We start from the raw sequence: 18,785 nt of genomic DNA, 5'->3' as shown, positions 1-18,785 counted from the left end.
AACTACTAATTACTCAGGCTGTGTCTATATCAAGGTGAGATACATTTCTTCCCCTCTTACTTTCTTTTAGAAGCTAATTCAGTCTTACAGCTCATGAGCAGGATGTGATGCTGTTGTCACATCCCATCCTAACAACTTGTGAGCGCGTGTATCTCTCCGCCAAACTTGACAGCAGAAGAAATCTTCCAGCCATTAAGAGAACCTTAATGATAGCTGGGATGATTTTTTTGTCCTCTGCAAGTTTTTGTGATATCGAAATCTTCCCCTTTTGTTCAGAGCAAAATTGAAATCTTTCAAACTAATCTCCCCCTAATGAGGTACACTGACATTAAAGCATCTTTGGGCTTCCCTGAAAATCTGTTTCAAATATGACAAAAAACATCCCTGAGAAAATGTTAGCAAACTCAACTTTCCCGAGGTAGATTTTTGTGTTGACAAATAGAAAACCGGAAAAAAAATTAAACATTTTGCGGTTGAGTCTCTTTGAACTTTCATAAATCAAAACATAGTTATATGCACAATGCATTAAAAAATCATTTGAGAAGCACTTTATGAAGAGAGAATAGCAAACAAAGGACGCAATTCATCTTGTCCAATAAAAATAAGAAAATCATTTCTACCATAATTTATAGTTTCTGTCCAGTAAATCTGAGTTTGTCCTCCACTGGGAGAGAATAGGTTATACACTGTAGGATTTTGGAAAATAATTTTTAAAGATTTTACTCTTCAGTTCAAATAACTATAGCAGTGGAAAGGTTTCTATTGTTCTTAAACTTTGTAAATCAATCTATTCCAAAGCTAAATTCTGATCCATATTTTCCTGCATGCTGCTATCTCATTTTCTTTATATGCAGCACGTAAATAGAACATTGATGTAAAATCCAAAAGGGAAAATAAATCTAGCTAGAGTAATCATATTATCAACACATCAGCTCTGCAAAATTCTGTTGTGCTTGCTTGCATAAAATGACAATTTAAAGTATCTTTCCAGAAGTGCCATGGAGATTATTGGATTTTATTCTCTATTTAGGATTAAAAAAATCTTAGACAACGTATTTGAAGTCTCCTAGTGAAATACTTACAGTTCAGTTCAGCATTATATGTCCCGTTTCAGAGAGGTTGAAGTGTAATTTATTTCATTTTACTTTCATCAGCAAGTCAAGTTCATCCACCCAAAACCAGCTTTTCTGGATGCACACATTTCATTTGTTATCATTTTAAATAGCATGGAGTGCAGTCAAATTCCAATATCTGTCTATCGCACACAAGTACTTTTAAGCAATCTTTTACTTTCTATTTAAATGCTTACACCATAAACATTGAATAAATGCTTGCTTGGCATTCAAACAAACAGCTTAAAGTAGAAAAACTGCTTTTAAACTGTAGGGAATTTTATAACTATTTGATGGGTATCTGAAAACTCTATTTTTTCAGGTAATATTAAATTATTTGGAATCTATAAAAAACTATTCTGCTCATGTAGTTACACCTCTAAAAATCCAAAGTAATCCAATTTAAAAAAAATACTCCTCTGATCTTCATAGTCTTTCTCTACATTTGTTGTACCAAATTCTATATTTTAGTCTTCCCTTTTGGCATTGCAGAGCACAATTTCCAAACAGTAAATAACAAAACCAGATGCTAAGCTGTTGAACATGACATAGGATCTTGAATAACAAAAAATAAGGAGATGATATGTAGAAAAAGCCTTTAAAATACTTTATTCTAACATGTTCTTAGAATTTTTTATTATTTTTTTAAACATGCTCATAAATCTTAGACATCTGTATTGGCAACTAATAATAATCTACTAGAAATAGCCGGTTGAAAACAATTATGTTTGTCTTATTAATAATCTAAACCTTAAAGAACAGAAGTCTTGAAAGAAACTGGCTGTTAATAAAAAGGAAGTTGATAATTGCTAATCCTGAAAATGCAAAAAGGGACAGAATACAAATTAAACTTAAATTGGAATTTAAGAATCATTTATCTTTAAAGCTTTCTGCGCATCTCAGCTGTATCAATAAACATGCTTGTTTGTTTAATGGGGAGTAAATTCACCCGATTCCCACATGACATGTTTCATTAGAAATCTAGTCTGAGCAACTGCTTTCTGTTTCTTGATAGATTTTTTTCCAGAAATCTAAAGGCAGATTTCCCATCTCCAGGAATTTATACAGATGTTTCCTGCATCTCATGCCGTAAATAACCTTCAGGACTGCAGGATTCAGCCTGCTGCTGTGGTTCCTGCTGAAATAATTGTTTCAGAGCAATACGTTCTTTCCTGTCCTCTCTGACAAAAGAGTTAAGGCACATAAGTAAGAAAGAGATTTTTTTTCCCCTATCATAAGATAGGAGATTTTTTTTCCCCTATCATTTCCCAGACATAATATGTCTCTGCTTTCTGCCTCCTTTTCCCATCCAGCTGTCCCCGGCTCAGTACCCCAGTGAATTCAGTGCTCTGCTTCCCTCCTTTCTATTTGCCAGGATGGCAGTAGTGGTGGCTCCATTGCCTTCTGCACCCACCAGCTGTCACATTGCAGCACATCTCATAAGGACAAGACAACAGTGCAGCACTTCTCGTTGGGACACAGCCTCCATCCAGGGCCAGCAGATCAGGCACTGGTGTCTAAACATTCGTAAGTTCATCCTCTGTGTGTGTGTAGAGAGGTAAGGGTATGGATACAAAGAAATATAAAGGGTAATTTATAAATCACATTTCAGAGAACCCAAGGAATTAAGTGTGCTACAAATACCACATAAATAGCATGTGTATATATACATATATATATATATATACACACATATATATATATGTGCATAGGAGTAGGTATTTATGAAATGTTGCACATGTGAAAGCTGAGAAACACTTCAAAAAGGTGATTAAATCATTCCTGAAATTGCAGACTGTGTGTGGCTATATGTGTGTGTATAAGGGAGGGTGTTTGTTATTTGCATGTTGTTCCAATTTTTAGGTTACTTGTGCTCTGACTTACATCTCTCTTGCTGTCTCCTGAGTTGCCTTAGGATTTTTATTTCTAAGTTGACTTTAAGGAACACAAAGGAATAGCTTTTGAGCTCTCTTTTTTTCTCTCCTTACATGTTGCTGCAATCCACTGAAAGAACAAAATCCTAAACCATACTGAAATTAATAGGTTTTCCAGTGTTTCTGTGAGCAAGATTTCATCTCTTTTTGTTTCTCAGCAAATCCAGCTTTGCTGGTAGAATTTCAGCTACAGTTCTGCAAAAGGGTTGCAGTTTTTCTTATTTTAAAGATCAAGGGGTCATTGACTTTATTCTGATTAAAGCTTCCATTTTTCTGTACTAATTCACCTCAATCAAGAAGATTTGGATATGTTTTCAGAGTTGAAACAAAGATACACTAAAAATATATCTGATCTGAATAAATGTGATACGACTACCTTCTGGTGAAGTTTGTTTGAAGTAAAATATTCTACCAACAGATTCAACTGTTTCGATGCAAATTTAAGAAATAGTTGTCAAATACTTGTTCAAATTTTCATGATATTGTGAAAATTGCTTATCTTTCCCGTACTTGATTTCTATCCCTCTTTTACTCCACATAAAGAAGTTTCAGTAATAATTTTCTGACTATGCTGGGAATAAAATTTTATGCTTGCTAAAGTCCCAAGATTCTTTAGAGAGAGGCATTTCCAAAGTGAATGCATTGTTATTACTAGAGCAGCATTTCTTTTGCTTCTATGGTACTCTTAATTGGTAGATTTGAAAGTATTTTATCAAAGGAAAGTAGTCTCACACTACAGGTATCTATGAGACAGAAAATGTTTAGTGCCTAAGTCAAATTAAATTCTACTCAACTAAACTCAGGTTAGGCTGATAAAAGAGCCAGGAAGTTCTCTACCTCTTTGTTCTATGTCCTGTGTATGAGATTTGTCAGGGCATCAGCAGGCTCTAATTGCCCTGGTAAAACAGTGCTGTCCAGCAGACCAATGTGCTTGTCAGTGAAATAAAGATTTCCTAGCATTATTATTATTGCTTTTGATTAAACTTTCTTTAGGAGGACTTTAGGAGGACAATAGACATATATTCTAGCAGAAATCCATTTAATTTGGCTGGGAAGAGTCTTTGTTGTACTCTAACATTTGTTTTGTGTGTAACATTTGACCACAACTGACCACAGAGATCAAAGGCTGCCCACCCTCAACAACCACAACATGCTGACCATTAGAAGGTCTGGCTGTTAGCCCAAAGGCTTTGTTACAGTTCCTGGAGCACCTACCTAATGCAGAAAATCTGTTGGCCACCTACAAATGCAACACACCACAAACAGTGAAAGAGGCTGCCCAGGACAGGACTGGGATGTGTCTTCTTCCCTTCACCAAGATGCATCTAGTGCTCTAAAGGACTGTATCCTTCTTGGGATTCAGAGTTGGGAATCTGCCCTTGACAGCAGGGATCTAGCCTCTTCCTTTTATGAATAAATTAGGAAATTAAACCTTTTGAAACAGAGCCAGAACATTATTCACCCAGAATAAAGACCAGTTTTTGTGGTCTTGCCAACAATGGAGATTTAAATCCCCCCCTTCCACCTTCTCTTTACACTGAGGTAAACTGCATGGGAAAGAAAGCTGACTCTATCTTCTACTGCTGCAGATGTGCCCCTGGGTGTAAATCATTAGGGAGTCAATAGGCAGGAGACAGAAAGGGGTCAAAAGAAAATAGTATTTTCTTGATTAGCAAATAGGCCTCCAATGAGGAGAAAAGGATTGCTGACCTCTACTCCTAAAGCTCTTCACACACTGTAAAATTGACAGACATTGTTGTCTAGGAGCTAGAAGACCTTTAAGGAAATTGAAATATCGAGGTCTGAATCACTTTAGGCTGAGGAAAGATTCATATCTAATAGCTCATAGCTTCAATTTCTGCGCAAAGGGACTTCATACTATGCCTGTTTCCTTTAAATTCAAACAAAAAGCAGCTGTTACCAGTGCATGTAAGATGGAGTCTGCTCCTGTAGGCACATCTATATCCTTAGGGCTGAGAGCTGGGGTAATAGCTAGTTTATCGATTTTGAGTGGCCCTTCCTCATGAAGAATGAGCCCCTCCTGGGGATGTGCTGGCCCCAGGCAGCTAAGAGTGCAGGAGTCTGAAAGGCAGAGGGTCAGAGAGAGTTTAAGTATGACCAGCACTAAAAGACAAATGAAGAGGTTTGCAGGGTTGCAGCATGTCCCCTGATCCCTTCTGGTTTGGGGCTTCTTTGGACTTGACGTAGGCTAATCAACCAGAGATTTAGGTTCCTCTTAACATTTTTGTCATCAAATTAGTCCTACCCACATTTGCGAAACTGAATTAACTCCATAGATTCTCAGTCTGTTTGAAAAGGCAACTGCTTGCCTTTTTTTTTTTTTTTCTCATCAATGTCCTTAAAGTAAAGGAATACAGAATTAAGTGCTGTTGACCTCATATCTAGACCTTTTTTTAATCTTATTTTGTTTATTTCCCTTGCTCCTTTTCTTTCTCCTTGTGTTTCCTCCTACCTATCTCTGCAGACTTTCTTTAGAAAGTTACTTGCTGAGTAATATTGCAGTATAATATCTTCCTTGCATTGTAGGAACAAGGAAATCTCTTTCTTTCCACTTTTTAAATGCCTAGATTTAATAGGCAGTAAAGTTGTACAAGAGAAAGACTGTGGGCTGCAGACCTTAAGATGGGAAAAAGACTACTTGGAAAATTGTATTTCTAAGTAAATAATTTCACATTGAATTGTTACTGTAGTGGCAAAACATTCATTAATTCACTATGGAATTTCTTCTCTATTAAGAGTACAATAATGTATTACACTAAAATCCAGTAATTGAACATTAGAATCAAGTGCAAATTGAATATTAGAATTAAACTTAGACTGCAAACATTTAACTTCTCTTCTTAAGATGCTTAAAAGGAAGACAATAAGCTAAGAAATAGCAAATAGCTTCAGCTTTTCAAAAGAAATATGATCTTTGGACTAAATTCTGGTCTGCTTTGTACAATGTTTTGCAGCCTGTGCAGAATGTAATTCATTGCTGTGTTCTAACCTTGAGTTGCTTTTAGAGGCATCAATGTCTATGTTAACCTGGACAGCAAGTAGCAAAAAGAAAACATCATCTTAGAACATGCTGGTGTTTGCAGCTACTGGAGGATTTTTTCAGACAATTTTTCCTTCAACCCATTCCTCTTGTGCATTTGCTTTTTCTTCACTGAAGGACTTCAGGTTTTTTTCTTTTCTACAGAAAAAGTCTCTTCAGTGACTTTGCTAAGCTTTATATTTCTGTTTGTTACACTTGTAGTATGCTGCCTGCTCTTCCTTTTGTTACGCGCACAAAGAGACACTCCAAGAAATTAACCACTGCTTTCTCTCAACTGCAATTTTGTTTTCTCAGAAGAGCGTGCCGTTTAAGAGGCTGAGGGATTGTCAGTTTTACTGGTTTTATAGTATTCACTATCTATAATACAGATTGTTTTTAAAATATGCTTGTATTCTTGTTTTATCATGCTTTAGGTTTTGGGTGATTAAGTTTTTGTTTCAGTTTCTCTGCATGCCTATGTTTAAACTTCTTATTCAGAATTTTTCTGAATTTACTTTTTGTTATCTTGCTCTTTCTCCCTGTGTTTGAGTAAAAAGGCACTTGTATCAGATCTCAAAAGTCTTCTTCTCTTGTTTTCAGTGTCCAAACTTTATAGTATAGTATAATATTTATAAGGAATTGCTATTCTTGCTCCAGCAAGCCAAGTATTTCATACAATAATCTTGTTCTATAATCACCTTCTATCCCACACTTAACAGCTTACTCTTTTGAAATATTTAGTACTACCAGCACAAGTAATCTTGAAAACATAGCTGTTAGTGTTGGTGTCCTGACACACACAAGTTCTCTACAATCCATCGCTTATTTGAATTGCACTTTTCCCAGATGGAAAATAAGCAGCCATTGGTTTTGGCACTCAGTATATTACAAGATGAAGGATTTGTCTTCTTTGTGCACAGAATCAAACCTGAAGCCTTGAGTGACTGATGGGCTTTTAAAAAAGCTGGATCAGTGAGGAGTTCTGCTTAGACAACTAACGGAACCTGGATGAGGACTCTTGGCTATCCTGAATCCTCTTGACCAACACTTACTTACTTCTTAGCTCAGAATAGTCAAGAAATCCAATTCTGTTGATTGTATTTGTAAAGCAAATGCCAATCTTTCCATTCTGTGAGGGGGAAAAAAGTCGCATTTGCAAAGAATATGGACACATTTTAAAAAAAATAAGCCTATTAAATTATCACCTCTCTTCTCTATTAATGTAGTAGTAAATGGCATTCTCCGGTTCAGCCACAGAGTAGATTGCAACTGATTTGAGCACTGCAGTAGCTTTCTTTTCTCTCTAGGGCAGTTGTTGTCTCACTGGCAACTAGTATCCATAGCACAGAAGATTTTTTTAAATTAAAGCAAGAACATTGACCTGCATCCTAAAAACCCAGTTATGTCAGTACAGATCCCAAACCTAGAGGTATAACAAGTCTCTTAAGGAAAAAGTGCTAGACAAGCAGAGAAGTGAAATGCTAAGCAGAGATCAGATTATGGGGAATTTATGGTATATCTTAAGGGCCTCTCAGACTTTCTTTCCTGTCTACAGAGCTATCTCACAGGTTGTGTTGCCACTGGCAAAATCCTCAGATCTATGAAATTGTATCTGCAAAAAAAGGCAGCATTAAATCTCATTTAAAATTTTTGAGCTTGCTTATGCAGCAAGATACAACAGTGTAACTACTGCATCTAGCTTCTAATGATATCTACATAAACAGCTGGTGCTCAGAGCTCCAAAACCCTTGCTTTGCCACAGAACTAATATACCCTAGAGTAAGTGTTCAATATTATAGGTAGGCATCCTCTGCTTTTTCCTGATTCTGATTTATCTTCTTCACAGGAGGAGGTGTTTTTCCACTATACAAGGGAACTACATGTTAGGAAATCAGTCAGAAGCAACTGTGATTTTTTGATGGGGAGTTTAACTTATGTGCACAGGAATGCCTATGGTTCTTCTCCTGCCACTTCATGCTCCCTCTCTATTTGGCTTCGCTCACATCATTTTCACAGGCACTGAGAGTTAATCAGGGCTTTCTGGCGGGTGGGTGGCTCTCACAAATACATAGCTTGTGCAGGTATGTTTTTCATATTTCAGCTGGCCTGGTGCAGTTCTGAGAGCCAGTCACAAAGCTGCTGAAGAGCTCTTTCTGCAATTCTGGCAGAATCAGAGAGAACAGCAGTTTGCTGTCCCCAAAGCACATGGAAAGAAGGGAGGAAGAGACCACTTGCTTTTGGAGCACTTTTCTTTGATCGGCTTCATTTTGTGCAGAGCCTTTTCAGGGCTTTTGAAAGAGCATGGACTGGCTTTTGCTGCATAACTAGGATGAGCTTTATATTCAGGAAGATAAAAAGCTCTTTCCTGACAAGGCAGATAAAATTTGCTACTAAGCTACAGTGGTGAAGAACTCCCTTTTCTATACCTTGCACAGTATGGAAAGCCACCACCCTTTTCACAGATTGCTGTTGGTCATAAACTAGCTGTGATGTGGACAAGCAAACGTGGAAGTTAAGGTAAAAAAGGTTCTGTCTGCGTGTTACCATGGCTGGCAATGTGCTGAGGTTGTGATCACTTTGTATGCCATTTATTTTCCAGTTGTGCCAAGGGAAGGAAAGGGTACCTTCTGTGCCCTCTGAGACAAACTTGAAAGCTCATGATTAGAAAGCAATTCTGCTGCCATGTGCAGTGTCCCAACACTAACTCCAGATTGTCTGGAAAAGTTTTGTGCTGACAGGACTGTATTTTTTTTTTTTTTTTTTAATATGTGGCAGTACTGGTAGATATAGTCACTCCAGTATAGACAGCAGTGCTTTAGCCATTTCCCCCTGCTGTTCTGAGAGACTCTGTGTCCCTGGCTAATGTCTTCTGCTGTATAGTTGGATCACAGTAAGAAACCACTGAGTTGTTGCATAAGCAGCTGGAGAGTGACAGTGTGTGACTGCCATGGAGAGAAGGAGAGGATAGATGTTTCTACAATCAGGGGGAAGGCTAGGGGCTGCTGAGCCATAGCAGGATGCTGTGAACTGCACAGCAATTTGGAGAAGGAAGCTGAGAACAGGGTTTTCTTCAGCAAGGGGTCAAGATTCAGATATTCACCAAAAAAGCAGCAGCACCCCATCTAGCAATTGACAGAAAGATTTAGGTTTGGCCGTTGAAAATAGGGACTGTATAGTTGCTTTTGATTATGCAGTTGTCCACATAATTTTTTACTTTCCTTCACATTTTCACTCTGTACTGTGTGGCTATTTCATAGTTTGCAAGACAACTTTGAGGATGGGGGATGTTATTACTCATTTATTCTGCAATCCCTTGCTGCTTTAGACTGCCAGTTTGTGTTCTTATTAGGCACATTTTATAAGAATCTGTGTTTAATGTTATGAGTACAAGGCTGGAAGGAATCAAGTGGGGTCATTCTAGCCCAGCCCTAGGACCTGGGGGCACAATCTGATCTCTCACTGCTTAGTGGTGCTTGGCTAACCTTGTTCTTACCAGTCTCCAGTGATAGATTGCTTAGGGATGGTGCAGAACCTATCTTAATGGCTACCTGTCCTCGGGGTGCTTTTAGGTTGTTTTTCTAAAACTGTTCAAAGTGAAATTTACCACCACTGAATAAAATGATTCTATACTGTTCTCAGAGTGCAAATACACAAAACTGGAACCTGTGGAATTAACAAAAATCTCAAAAACAAAGGAGGTGGAGAGGGGAAGAAAAAGAATGTTGTAAACAGTAGAATAAAAATATGCAGTCTGAGATCAGCAGCTCATTCAGTATTCAGCCTTTTAACTCTGTGCAGCTCTGTTGAGCCTTTTCATTCTGCGCTGTTTTCAGAAATCTGTGGACAGGCATGGAAATGTGTGGAAGCAAGCATGTGTTTGAATGCTGGGGGGGAAAAATCCACTATTCTGGTTGCAACAGAGGAAGCTTAACCAGGAACAGTGAGAGTTAATTCCAATAAAAAGGAGGGAGCTTCAGTTTCAGAGAGCTAAAGCAGAAGCACTTGGATGCATGTCCATACAGCAGTGACTTGGAGATAAGAGGTTACACTCTGGCTATCCTGAGGAAATCAGGGGTTTTTTTAATACTGCAGGTGAAAAAGCTCCAGCTAATTGGAAGTGTGTTTTAAGAAAATCCAGCTGTTAGCATAAATGCAGATATGCCATAGCCAAGGCTGGTAAAACATGCCAGAGAACAGGGAGAGTAATCTCAAATGAGCCTTCTTTCTGTTAACAATTTTTTGCTTGTTATTCTTATCATTTCCCACTGCATTCAACTGTCCTATAGCCCCAAAGTATCTACCTAGATTGTCTGCTTCTAGAGGTACCTACCTCTGGCACCTCTGCTAACCTCAAAGTCCTTCTGCCCTTCACCCATTCTGATCCCAGGAGTGATCCTCAGAGACTATCTTGAGGTTAAATATTTCTACCTGAGGAATCCTGAGACCAACTGGTGGTGAAGACAAGAGTAAGCCCCAAATGCTTAAGAATTCTAAGATGTGAAAAGTAACATGGTTTTTTTTGTTCACTATTCAGTGAACTATTCACAGCTTTTAAGAATCTTTGCTTATTTTTTTAATTTTAAAATGCTCTCCCTTTCCTTTTTAAAATCTCAGTACTACACTAGTAATGAAAATTATACCTCTGCAAGTAATGATAAATTTTGGGCTACTGGCAAAACCTTGAGAAACTGGAGAAATTGGTTCAAAAAATGCCAGAGAAATAGGCATCAATATTATTGACAAGAAAGGTTATTTTTTTTCCCCGCTGCAGTATTGCATAATCAGGAAAAAAAAACCCACAACAAACCAAAACATATCTGTCCCTTCTGGAATGACTGAGAAGTCCCAATTGCAATGAAAATATGATAAAACTGTATCCCTAAAATTCAATTTTATTTCTTAATAAACATAATGCATTCAAAAAACAGACCTATTTTAGCAAGCCTTGCCTGGTTAACTTGGGGTTAATAGGGCTGACACCCCATTACTATATCCCTGTTTGTGTTGCTGCTAAATGCAGTTGCTTGTTGATAGAATGCCAAGAATTGCACTTAAAAAGAAGCCTTGCTAAGTTTTGTACCCAGAAAAACAATCTTGTACTGATGAAATACTATACTTTCAACTTGGGAAAAAAAGGACCTAGAAAATACTTGCTACACCACAACACTCTGAAGTGTACTTTATAACAAAACTATCAAAAGCACAGCATTCTTCCAGCTGGCAGAAATCTCAGTAAACACATCTCTTTGACGAAGTTTTCCTTTCAGACTCGGACATGCATGGGGGAGGGAATCCACAGAAAGGAAATTTGTGATTCTGTGGTGGAAGGAAATCCATGAAAAAGGAAGGGTGAACTAAGGTGACTTGCCTGGATGGCTTGTAACAAGCATCTCCTTAGTGTCACCTTTATAGTGAGAATTGCAGTGAGATGTTAATGGTTATCTTGGGCACAAAAAAGGACGTAAATAAATATGGAAAAGACTCTCCATTTTGGAGATTATTATGGAAAAAAAACCTATGAATTCTAGCACACCATAACTTTTATTCCTAGGGGTACACACAAACCACTTCTCAAAAAAAAATCCCTTCCAACCCAAACCATTTTATGGTTGCAATATTGCAACTATGCAATATTATTCAAATAATATTTGTCAACAACTACTTAACACATGTGTCATGGTTTTGAAAGACAGTTGTCTGCCAGGGAAAGCTAGAGCTTCCCTTGAAACAGAGAACATAAACTCCCTTCCCTCCAGATTATTATAATTTTGCAATTAAAGGCTTTCAGGCAAAGATATGGCAATAGGAGTAACAGATCTTTACAAGGAATATTTAAAAAAGGAAAGTACAAATGTAGTAGCACAAAAAAAAAATTTAAAAAAAAAAAAAAAAAAAAAAAAAAAAAAAAAAAACCACACAAGCAAGGAAGCAAACAAAAACCCTGGAAAAACCCTGACAGAGATACAATCTGACACCATGGTGGTCATGATGTTGGAAGCAGTCCAAAATAAATCCTCCTGGAGTAACAGATGTGGCTCTGTGGGGTAGAGATGGTCCTGTAGAAAAATCCAGTGGTAGTGAGATAGGTCTGGTATTCCACCAGGCATTGAGTGGAAAAGCCAGACACCTTTGGTCCTCAGTCCCGGTTTTTATCTAGCTAAGAACAGCTGGCTCCTCCCCCACTGGGTGGAGCATCTCACAATGGGATGATGGAATGTGTCATGTCGTTGGTGGGCCCTAATGGCCCATTATCAGAAGATGTCCCCCTGGAGGATGGAGGGGTGGTGAAAGAGATAAGAAACACTGCCCCACCTGGATTTAATGGCTGGGCCATTATCAGAAGGCATCCTCCCCTCCCCCCCCTGAAGTAACAGAAGGCATCCTCCCCTCCCCCCCTGAAGTAACAGAAGGCATCCTCCCCTCCCCCCCTGAAGTAACAAGAGATAAGGAAAAAACATCTCCCCAGAAGATGAACTAGAATACACATATTTCTTTGGTTACATAACTCAAGACAACATGCCTTCACGATACTTACTGCTGGCTGATTGTGCACAGGTCTCAGTCCCAAAAGCCATGAAAGCAGAGTTTTCTGGTCCATTTCATAGGTTTCTCAGTCTGCCTTGTGAAGCAGAGAAATTATTGATTCTGTTAGCACTTCATCATGAGAAATTGCTGCTAGTCCCAGTACACATCTTAATAGTTATTACTGTATTCCACAAAGTGGAATACAAAAATAGAACTTCATGAAAAAATCCTGTCCAGGTCCTCAGGGTATAGTTAAGTGGTATTTTTAGGAGTCTGCTCAGGTCCTCTGCTTCTTTACAAGACTCTCATTCAATTTTTTTAATGGGTCCTGCTATTAGAACCCTTTTCCACCATCCCATTAGCAGTAGTTTCAGAGCAAAGCATGCCAGTGATGCCAATACCTCTAATGGATCAGTGAGTCTGCATAATGAATGGTTAGTTCTCTGAATCCAGAGGATGCAGGACTGTAAAGGACTATATGGCCTGGATGAGGGTTAGTGTTTTGCTAAAAGGCAAAAGCTAAGAACCATGATCCCAGATCAGGAAGTGGGATGTGCATTCACAGGGCAGCAAAGACAGGAGAGGAAATTAACCCAGAAGAGACAAAAACAGCTTCACTTGTCTGATGTTAACGTGGTCAGATGTTAATACTGGTACACAAACCGCAAGTGATTATCCTCACATTGGTTCTACACTTCAAAAACTTCCTACACAAATGCAACAGTTTGGACAAACTAGAATTTCAAGCTGAGAACAGAATACATAATATCTGCTCATTTCCTATGTAGTGAGAGTTGTCATGTCATGGTGCAGGGGTTTGTTATTAGTTAGCAGAAGAGCTTAGTGTAAAATAATCCCTGTCAGAGACTTGAGTCAAAAGGCTTTTATCTGGAGTGTGACTATGTTACAAGGCACAATGTTAAAATCCTTTTCTGATTTTTCATCATCCTTTTCAATCCCTAGAAAATTATCAGCTCCTGTGCATAAATGTGTTTCCCAATCTATTGTCCAAACTCAGCTCACACTATCTGTTCAGTGATGAGTTATACCTATTCTGTGTATCATTTTCAGTAGCACAGAAACAAAGAACAGCTTTACATGAATATCAGGTCAGCCTCTTATTTTTCCCTGGAGCTACATCTCCTAGAGCTGTTCAACTTAAATCCCTTGTTCCTCAGAGGTTCCATTCTCATTTTCCCCACAGTAAGGCAAGGAAGCAGTCTTAGGCTCTCATAGGTCATAACCTTCCTTCTAGACATATTGTCCAGCAACAATCAACATAGGCTAAAAAAGCCAATATTATATTGCTGTAAAGCCTTGTTTTTCTTTCAGAAGGATTTAAACTGGTGAGGATAAGTGGAAAAGCCATGGACACGCAGTTCCCCTCCTTTACTCCCCTCAGAATCATTATGCTGAAAGCAGAGAGTGCCTGCAAAACTATGTCCTTCATAAAAAGGGCCCAGACAAAAGCACCAGACTCAGCACAGCATATATTTTATATAATTGTAGGAGGTGTTTGTGCCAGACAGCCTCTCCAAAGAGTGGCCAGGGCCACCCCATGCCAATTCCAGCATATTCCAACACATCCACCAAAGGGCATGGCTAAGCCCTGCAGCCAAGATGATGGCACCTCTGGGAAAGTATATTTAAGAAAGGCACAAGGAGTGGAGAATGAGGGGGAAAACACGAGAAACAACCTTGTGAGTACCTAGGTGAGAGAGGAAGGATAGGAGGATGTGCTCCAGGCACTAGAGCAAAGATTCCCCTGCAGCCCATGGTAACCTGGGGAGGACCCCAGGTCAGAGCAGGAACATGTGTCCTGAAGGAGCAGTGTCCCATGGACAGCCCACTCAGTAGCTAAGTTGTTGGGTTTTTTTCCCCTGAAGGAACTATCCCATAGGAAGGACTCATTTTGGAGGAAGGGAAATGTATGAGGAGGAAAGAGCAGCCAAGAGGAATAGCTGTGGACTCATCACAAACCTCCTTTCCCTATCCCCCTGCACTGCTCAGGGGCAGGTAGGAGGTATAGGAGTTGGGAATGAAGCAGGAAGCTGAGCCTGTGAAGAAGATGAGGAGGAAAATTTATTTTAATATTTGTCATTGTTTCTTACTACATAAATCTATTAATTTTAAATGGCAATAAAAATTAGCCTGTTTAGCCTGCAAAAGTAACTGGTAAGTGACCTTTCTGTTCTTTACTTCAACCCATGAGACTTTCATCTTATTTTCTTCCCATATTTTGTAGAGCAGAGATAGTAAGAGAGTGGCTGGGTGGGTCTGACAGCCAGACAAGGTTAACCCACCACTATAATTAAAACCAGAATTAAAACCATCCATCTCCCCAAAACCAGGGGAAATATTGTGGCAAATTACCTTTTTTCAAGATACAGTGCTAGAGTAAAGCTAAGCATGATGTTCTCTCCTTTTTCCTTTCATCAACAATGGATGTGAAAACATTCTGTTGTAACTGTAGTGCTACACTCACACATCAGTTTTTATGCTCACAAAGGCAGCAAAGTTGTGCTATCAGTGAACCTCTGAATCACATTCCACCATGTCTTCATTTTTAATTTAGCCACTTATTTCATAGATAGGAAGAGATGAGCTATGAAAGTGCTTTAAAAGGCCTAAAATCTGCTTTCAATTTATATATATATATATATAATATAATATAATATTATATTATATTATATTATATTATATTATATTATATTATATTATATTATATTATATTATATTATATTATATTATATTATATTATATTATATTTATTATATTATATTATATTTATTATACTTTATATATTATATTATATTATATTATATTATATTATATTATATTATATTATATTATATTTTTTCTATGTATGGGGGTGAAGTCATTAGGTTATTATAAAAAATTTGTGGTGCTCTCTAGCCAAGATAACAAAACACAAATAATTGAAAAATATGCAGCAAAAGAAAGTCAGACAAAAATTACAGTAATTGCAACCTCACTGTAGAATCTATAGTGTGCCAGTATATTCAGAACACTTTTTTTCTACTAGCTGACTTCTCTTCCTTTTCCCTTGTGTGTTATGGTGCTGCATGGTTAACTTTTTTAGGTTTAGAACATCTGTGATTTCTAGGGCTACATCCAGGATCAAACGTTAGCAATTAACAACTCCTAACTTTGTTAGGTTTTGCAAGAACCACATGGAAGAATAGTTCTGGAAAGAGATGGATCATTTCTCTCAGGAGGAAACAACCAGAGCAAGGACAATGGAAGCACTATGAACTCCTCAGCCCTATCTCCCCATAGAAAAAAAAGGATACCACACAATGCAGCATATTTCTACTTTTTCTAATTTGCAACACATGAAAACATAATGAAATACACAGGAACATCTTTTTATTGATTCCTCTTTATTTTTCTTTATGTGGGAAATACATGAGATATGTGGCTGGATAGGGAAACCCTTTCTTTGTGCTTCCTACTCTAGGTATTTTAGGAGTCCCCTGGGGAAGGCACGAATGTTCATCTCTATGTAGCCACCAGACATGAACTAGTTTTCTAATAAGAGTCTTATTTGTTACACAGTTAAAGTTCTAGTCCCTTCCTTTTTTCAATTCTCTAATCCTATGTCCTCCATATTCACACAAATAAAAATGCAACAAATCAGCAGCATGTTATCCTTTATGCAGACACAAGGATAGAATTAAAGGGTAATTTTGTCTGTCTTCTGTGTTCCAAATGCTTGGCCTACATTCTAAGCAAAAAAACTTCTTAATATATACTGATTCACCAAGTATGAGACATATTAAAATCCTGCTTTTAATTTGCCAGTGAGCTTTTAATGTGAAGAAGATAAATATTACCACTTTGCCATAGTGTGCAAGAACCCATGCCCTCTCCATTCAAAGTTTCTGAGGTTGCAGTTCACTGATATTGAAGTTCTATCTATTGTGGTGTCTGTTTTAACAGGATATATATACATAATTTAACACCTGATATTATTTTCTCTCTTTCTCTTCCTCTTTTTTTCTCAGAGCAAATTATGACATCGACATCTAAGGGAATTTTCCGGCCATTTTTTATTATCTTCATTATCCTTGGTTGTTTCATGGCATTTATATTAATTTATATCAAGCCAACAAATAGCTGGATTTCTGGTCCCATAGAATCAGCCAGTTCAGTGTTGAAAATGAAGAACTTCTTTTCTTCCAAAGCTGATAATCTCAATGAAACTACTGTTTTGATCTGGGTTTGGCCATTTGGTCAGACATTCGATCTAACCTCCTGCCAAACGATGTTCAATATTCCTGGGTGCCATCTGACTATTGACCGCTCGCTATATAACAGATCCCATGCTGTTCTCATTCATCACAGAGACATTAGCTGGGATCTGGCTAATTTACCTCAGCAAGCCAGGCCACCATTCCAGAAGTGGATTTGGATGAACTTGGAGTCTCCAACCCATACTCCACAAAAGAGTGGCATTGAACACCTTTTCAACCTGACCCTGACTTATCGGCGTGATTCAGATATCCAGGTGCCTTATGGCTTCATGATGGTTGGTACGAGTTCCTTCACATTTGAAGTACCAAGTAAGGAAAACTTGGTCTGTTGGGTTGTAAGTAACTGGAACCCTGAGCACGCTCGAGTCAAGTATTACAACGAGCTTAGCAAATACATTGAAATCCACACCTATGGACAAGCCTTCGGAGACTACGTCAATGATAAAAACTTGATCCCAACTATCTCCACGTGCAAATTCTACCTTTCCTTTGAAAATTCAATCCACAAAGATTACATTACTGAGAAACTTTACAATGCTCTTCTGGCTGGATCAGTACCAGTTGTACTGGGCCCTTCCAGAGAAAATTATGAGAATTACATTCCAGCAGACTCTTTCATACATGTGGAAGATTTTCTCTCCCCTAGAGAGCTGGCAGAATATCTTCTGATGCTTGACAAAAATAACAAGATGTATCTTAGTTATTTCAACTGGAAGAAGGATTTTTCAGTGCATCTTCCTAGGTTCTGGGAATCACATGCATGTCTTGCTTGTGATCACGTGAAAAGACACCAGGAATACAAGTCCATTGGAAATTTAGAGAAATGGTTTTGGAATTAATTGGGGGGGGGGGGGGGGGGGAGGGGGGCGGGGTGTGCGTACACTTTTTTGAAGAAGCCAGAAAGGACTTCAGTCCAAGTGGAGAGGAAAGGAAAAGAGAAAAAAAGGAAGGAAAAGAGAATCTCATGTCATGGTTTATCGGCTATTCTCTCTTGGCTATCCTATTTATATTTTGTAAGAGATTTTAAAAGATCAGCAGCAGCAGTCATCAGCACTGAGTTTCAAATTATAAGATATCCTAATTATGTGCACTGAAGAGTATTTGATTGCTTATTAAAATTTAAAACAATATTTTCCACATTTTCTGTGAAACAGGTCCCAGTCTTACACTTGAAGTAGTAATTTCTAACAATTGGGGGTTTTTATTTTTAACATTATCCTTGTTGTTTAACCTATTTGGAAAATAAGGAAACAATTTTATAATGTCAGAGAAAATTTTAAGAACATGATTTGCTGTTCCAGCCAGAAATGTGTGTAATACTTCAAAAGACAGCAAAGTTTCATATGTTCATCTTGCATTTTAAGAGCACAATAGAATAAAATACCTAACATTATGGAAGTGTGATTAATTGCCCCCTTTTAAGGGTAGTTATAGTTTTTGAAATGTATTAGAATAATGGACAGTCTTTGTTTCTAAAAATGTTTCCTAACAAATGGTCCCATTATGTTGCTTTAGAAATATATCTCTTCTTACCCGCTGAAGAAAAAATAAGTCAGATTTAGAGAAAATGACCAATCCTAGTTACCAAAGCCCAGATTAATCCAATTTTTGAGTGTATTCAAATGCAGCACACCCCTGACCCTCAATATCTCTCAAGTATTTTTAACCTGAACCAGGACTTTAAGTAGTGATACACTGAGAGAAACAGATTTTAACAAAGGTGTTCGATTACATCAGCCTCATGCACTGAATTCAGCTGGTAATAATGGATTTTTAGAAGCAGTTTGCTGAGAAATTTTAGAAAGTTGTCTCATATAATTTCTTGAATAATAGTGAATTTTCCCCCAATTCTATAAAGATCTGTTGAATTTTAACATTAGCTGGACAACTTGATGTT

The 18,785-nt window shown here is 37.9% G+C and overlaps 1 protein-coding gene across 6 annotated transcripts in view; it reads left to right on the top strand.

Moving 5' to 3' along the window:
- Positions 1-17,727, top strand: part of FUT9 (fucosyltransferase 9) — a 98,880-nt gene extending 81,153 nt beyond the window's left edge. For 5 of the 6 annotated variants that reach the window (XM_040058430.1, XM_040058427.1, XM_040058431.2 and 2 more), the window contains one exon: positions 16,640-17,727. In XM_040058430.1, the coding sequence (XP_039914364.1) occupies positions 16,648-17,727 (1,080 nt within the window). In that variant the 5' untranslated portion in view covers positions 16,640-16,647. Of the gene's footprint in view, positions 1-2,487; positions 2,640-16,639 lie in introns of all 6 variants that reach the window. The other variant, XM_040058426.2, reaches the window with a different exon arrangement.
- Positions 17,728-18,785: the final 1,058 nt, after the last annotated feature.

Source organism: Hirundo rustica, chromosome 3, assembly GCF_015227805.2.
Source record: "Hirundo rustica isolate bHirRus1 chromosome 3, bHirRus1.pri.v3, whole genome shotgun sequence".
Classification (NCBI taxonomy): Eukaryota; Metazoa; Chordata; class Aves; order Passeriformes; family Hirundinidae; genus Hirundo; species Hirundo rustica.
The sequence above is the reverse complement of the archived record's forward strand: the minus strand, read 5'-3'. Positions and strand labels throughout refer to the sequence as shown.